This window comes from Vigna unguiculata, chromosome 10 (genome assembly GCF_004118075.2).
Source record: "Vigna unguiculata cultivar IT97K-499-35 chromosome 10, ASM411807v1, whole genome shotgun sequence".
Classification (NCBI taxonomy): Eukaryota; Viridiplantae; Streptophyta; class Magnoliopsida; order Fabales; family Fabaceae; genus Vigna; species Vigna unguiculata.
In genome coordinates, this window is record NC_040288.1 from 25,494,347 (window position 1) to 25,499,976 (window position 5,630).

Below are 5,630 nucleotides of genomic sequence, written 5' to 3' on the forward strand. Positions count from 1 at the left end.
CACTAATAAATATATAATTTAGTGTAGGAACGAAACACAAATTTTAGAGTAGTTTGAAACCAAAAGCCTATTAAAACTCTTACGAATTATTATTTTTGTTTCTTCATTTCTATAAAAAAAAGTCCTAAAATGTTATTTTGCCTTTTTCTTAATTTAATGTAGGAACGAAATACAAATTTGAAAAGTAGTTTGAAACCAAAAGCCTATTAAAACTCTTATGAATTATTATTTTTGTTTCTTTCATTTCTATATAAAAAAAACAAATCTTAAAATGTTATTTTGCCTTTTTCTTCCTTTTATCTTTTTATTAGCTCAAAAATACCATAAATCGAAAAAAAAAAAGGCTATAGTGAGACAATTAAAAATGAAAGACAAGTGGAAGTAACCACATGCAGTGGGATTCATTCTATTGAGTGCTAAATCAACATCACACATGAAAATATATTAGTAGCAAAACTCATGGAGAAATGATGGAGAAAAGAGTATTGTGGTACGTGAGAATGTGAGAATAAGATGAAGCATATTATTACAAGTTGGATTTAGTGCGAAATGCTGTTGTGTCAAAGACTTTGAGAAAAAACCGTGTTCTTGGTATAGATAGGTTGGACTGCAATATGGTGCCAATGTCATAAATCAGTTTCTTCTTCACTTCTGAATTTATGCCTCCCATTGAAACTATCTCAGCATATGCAGCTGCTTCTTTGTTTCCCTCAAAAGATATTGGCACTGACCCCTTCAATATCACCATCACAAACTGCACATATCCAAATTAATTTCCTTTAAATAATTATTATATTAATTTAAGATATTTTTTATTTTAAAATTTGATATTTCGACACCTTTTTTAAATACTAAGCGGAAAAAAAATACCTCAATCCTTATATGATATGAAACTGAAACAAGTTTTTGATTAAGATATAAAGAAATTAAGATTTATCTTTGAAATCTGCCCACAATAATTATACTTTAAGTTTTTATTATAATTTTTAACACAACAATAAATACTTCATCCAATAATTAATATCAAAACTAAAATTGTGACACTAATTTAAATATCATATTCAAAATAAATATGTGTCTCTTTTTCTTTTTTGTATTTTAGATCTCTCTATAATTATTGGCATCTTCCATTGTTTGAAGTGGATTTAGTTGTTGTTTTCCTTAACCATCCCATCCATCTTTTACGAGGAGAAAGAATTATCAGATCCCACACCTTTAAGATATCGCACTAATAATAGTAGGGTTACTATGGTGGTCCCAAAGAGATACTTAATAGTGGGTGAGGTGTTGAATAACCATTTATAATAAAAGATGTGGTTACAATGTTGTGAGTGCAATCAATGCACAAAACAACAAATCACAGTTCTCCCACAACCCATCTTGCTTTCTCTTTCACACTTCATTAAACTATTGGAAAATGTTATTTAATCACTCTCTTTTATTTATTTATTTTTATTTATCACCTTTTTCATTTTTATAAAAGAATTTATATTTACTTTTTATACTCAAAAAAACAGCTTTATGACGACTTATTATTATATCGATTATAATTTACCTTGGCACAATAAATGACGTAGTAGTAATACTGTAAATATGAAAAAACTTTTCATGACAATTATATCTAGAACTGACATAGAAAATAGATGTTATGAGAAATTTGTAATAAATTATAAAACTTTTTGTACTAGTTATTACTAGAACCAATATAAAAAGTGAGATGATAGCAATTTTATAAAGTATAAGACTTTATATGTTGGTTATATCCATAACTGGTATAGAAAATGTGCGTATATTATTTTAAATTTAAAAACAAATACTATGTCGGTTCTTTAATTCTCTTATTCTCGCTTCCTTCCCTTGCAATGCTCTCCTCCTCGCACTACTTTTCTCCTTGCACTACTTTTCTCCCTCAATTAACTCTCATTTTCTCCCTTTCGTTGGTGGTCACTTTTGTTTTCGCAGAGTTCGCTTTCGTTGGTGTCGCTCTCGCTATCGCAAACCCTTAGTGTCTTCACAAACTCTTAGCGTTCTCACAATTGCTCTCGAAACATTATGTATAGGGTTTGGATTTAGGTATTTTGTTGTGGTGGTCTCGTCGTCTTTGTTGTTGTTCTCGAACCCTCCCTCTACTTCCATGAATGTCGTTACCCTTCTTCTCTTACTTTTTGTTTTCGCATTAGGTATGCAATTCTGCTCTTTCTCTTCTTCGCCCTTCCACGTGCAAATCTTCATCTCCTCTTTCTTTCATTTTTCTCTTCTTTCCACAATTGCTTTAAATCTCGCCAATTTTTTACAATTTAGCCTAGAGACTTCGGATAATTTTAATGAACTTGTCTTAGACTAGTTGGCCATGGTGGCATCTATGAGGGAGTGTGTATGATACACCTTAACAAATTGTTATGACCAAACAATCGTGTAAGTTAGTATCTACTGAGAAAATAACACTTTCTATGTCAGTTATAACTATATATAACGAGCATAAGAAGTGAAAACCTTTTATATTGATTATATTTATTGTATTTATGTAAATTTTAAAACTAACATAAATTTTTTTTTAAACTAAAATAGAAAATTTTCTCTACACCGGTGTAAACTATATTATTTTATTAATATAAAAGCTTAAATAGTAACCATGATATTCTTTCAGCTTTAAACTTTTCAGTTTAGTTAGTATTTTCTTTGTTTTTTTTAAAGAAACTCTCTAAAATCGATGACACTGACGTTTAATGTCTTTATCTTAATCGTTGTTATTAAATTAGAAGACAAAAACATGTTTTCTAATCTATTTTAAGAAAAATATAAAAAGTACACACTCATAGTCTGGTTTGAAGGAACTATATATTTCTTTCAAACATGAAAACGCATTAACAAAAAGTTTCAGGTATAAAAATACATTAAACAAACACTTTAGGTAGAAATTGCCTTAAGTATGGTACACACCTCATATGATGATTCTGTGTTAATGCAAATAACCTTGTAATAATTCCCCGTGCATTTTTTACCACATGAATTTCAAGAAATTTTGTTTAGGATAAAAAAAAAAGGAGTGGAAGTACAATATGAACTAAACTAAGGGAATCTCAATTATTTACTATATGTAAATAGATTTATAATATCAATTAATAATAAAGTATTCCCTTTTAAACGAAAAAAGTTTAATTAACTGAAACTAATAAATTAATCAATAATTTGTATTAGTATTTCAAAATTATTCATACCATATTTAAAGTTAAAGTAATCAAGTGAGACTTTATAATTTGTAAATACATATATAATCAAGGAAAATTTATTTTGAATATGTATTAACTTATTAAGAATATAAAAAGAATTGAACCGTTCAATTATAAAAAGTTAAAAAAATATATCATAACCACATAATATTATTGACGAGTCAAGATTCTTTACTATTTTTTGTATTTTCCCTATTAAAATCAACATATACCGATGTAATTTTAAGCCAAACTAGAAAAATAATATTAAAAACTCAAAAAAAAAAATTCAAATTCATCATCGACAGATCTTTAAATGCAAACTTACTTTATATTATCTACCTTTTAATATCCTATATCTTCTCTTATTTAATTCCTTAAACCTGATTCATTGGGCTTTCATTATCTTAAGGATGACAATGTCTGCATTAAGGAGTGGTGAATATCCTATTGCCTTATTTTATATCCTAGTGATCTGATTCTGCAACAATATCAAAAAACAAAAAACCACCAAAACATTGCACTCTGCCCTACACTTTGAGAACCACCCAATTTGCCTGTCTTTTTCAACCAACTTTTTAATTGCCCATTGGGATTTGTTTATTTCATTTTCTAAAACAGTTTGTGTTAATAAGATTTCCAAGTTTGACTCATCTTATTCCACTTGAAGCAGACACAATAATCACCAAACTTCTATCTATCCAATTTTAATCAGTGTTATAGTTTTTCACCATCTCTCAACTTCAAAAAAATTGGTGCTTGGTGGAATCATAGGATCCAATTGCAAACCATAAAACCTAACTCTTATATTATAAAAGTGAGATTCTAATGTAAATTTTACAAGGTTAATTCCAACAACAACAGTTTGTTTCTTCCAAATGTCTTACTGTTTTCTTCTGCTAAATAAACCAGTGAATTCAAATTTACCCTTTTAATGCCAAATCAATGATAAATAAGAGTTAGTATCAATAGATAATCACTATCTGAAAATTTGCAGACTGTTAGACCAAACTATGCAAGAGAAAACAAAAGAGGCAGATTCTCATCTGCAGAACAATGAAAAACGCTTCTGCATATTCCACAAAAAAACTGTCGAACATGTAGTTCAGATTCCTTATCCTATATGACAGATTGAGTTGCTGAAAGTATAAAGCTGAAAACAGCAGCAGAATAACCCAGTTGCATCCAAATATGAAAGATCTGAGTCACAATCGTTTCTAAAAACTCCACAAAAATTAAAATTTGAGCCAACCCAATTGAGTTTTCACGCAGACTTAGAACTGTGAACAGATTAATTGAAAAAAAGGAGTGACTAAAGAGAAAGGGAGAGTAGTGTGACACACCTTTTCTGGTTTTCCGATGATTTTGGAAACTGCAGTGGTAGCTTGAGAAAAGATTGGATCGATGTTGATTCCATCTAAGTTAATGTTGGTGGAGATGTAAAGACAAGGCATATCTTATCCTATCTTTTTTTCCTGTGACTCTTCTTTGTTATTGGAATAGTTTCAACCAATTCAAGTTTGAGTTTACTGCAATCGCATCTTGTATATGCATGTATTTATAGGTACAATTAATGGAGTAGAAAGCTGACTTTCACTGTTTCCACTAGGACTCGACAGTGACACATTAATAACACCATTTTCATAAAAGCATAAACAATTCATTTTCTGACTTGGTTCATTTCTGGTCTTACTTTCTTAGCTCTGCCTAATAATAACCAAAGAGTGATGTTAGATTAGATTAAAGAACAGTCTCTGTATTTCAATATAATTGTTATGATTTTGAAATTGTAGGTTGTCTGTTCTTATTTATTGTTAGTAAGAGAGATTACAACATGTTTTCCTTTTCTTTTTTATTTTTCTTTACATGTTCTGCTTTTTAAAAAAGAAAAAAGTATTTGTTTTCCTAAAACTTAAGATGTTATCCAAATGGGATTGTTTAGACTTTGATTCTATCCCAATTAATTTGTAGAATTAATTATTTTGTTATAAACAACCTATTGATATGTTGTGTTTTAATCAAATCATGGATTTTGTTCATCATTAATACATGTTAAGAACTTAGCCCCTTACAATTAAATACCGTACAATTTAATTTTATTCTGACTAACATTTAAATTTGATTTCGTTATGCAGATAGGATTTGAATTTCAATTTCATTTCAACTAATTTTTAAAATGTGCCCCTTTCATCAATAGTCTCTTACATTAAATTGGGGTTGAATTACTAATTAAGAAAAAAATTCGACTATTTTTTTATTTGAGTCTGAACCATTTCTTCATTTTATTTTTGTCTATGATCTTCTTAAAATTTCAAATATTAAAAAATTTAAAATTAGGAATAAAATAATTGTGATCTATTAATTAAGATTTATCAGTTACCCTATCTTTTAACAGTTAGTGCATGTAAAATAAAATAATGA

General features: G+C 28.5%; 1 protein-coding gene across 1 annotated transcript; it reads right to left on the minus strand.

Moving 5' to 3' along the window:
- Window positions 1-376: 376 nt before the first annotated feature.
- Window positions 377-4,763, minus strand: LOC114165970 (macrophage migration inhibitory factor homolog). Its single transcript, XM_028050618.1, has 2 exons — window positions 4,553-4,763; window positions 377-754 (listed from the first exon to the last, which is right to left on the minus strand). Exons 1-2 carry the CDS (start codon window positions 4,661-4,663, stop codon window positions 527-529), a joined length of 339 nt encoding a protein of 112 aa, XP_027906419.1. The 5' UTR covers window positions 4,664-4,763; the 3' UTR covers window positions 377-526.
- Window positions 4,764-5,630: the final 867 nt, after the last annotated feature.

Bases quoted from the DNA above. Each gene is read 5' to 3' on its own strand.
- LOC114165970 (XM_028050618.1), bottom strand. From the start codon at position 4,663: ATGCCTTGTCTTTACATCTCCACCAACATTAACTTAGATGGAATCAAC. The intron at 755-4,552 runs GTGTGTCACACT...GGATATGTGCAG, and splicing joins TCATCGGAAAACCAGAAAAG to TTTGTGATGGTGATATTGAA.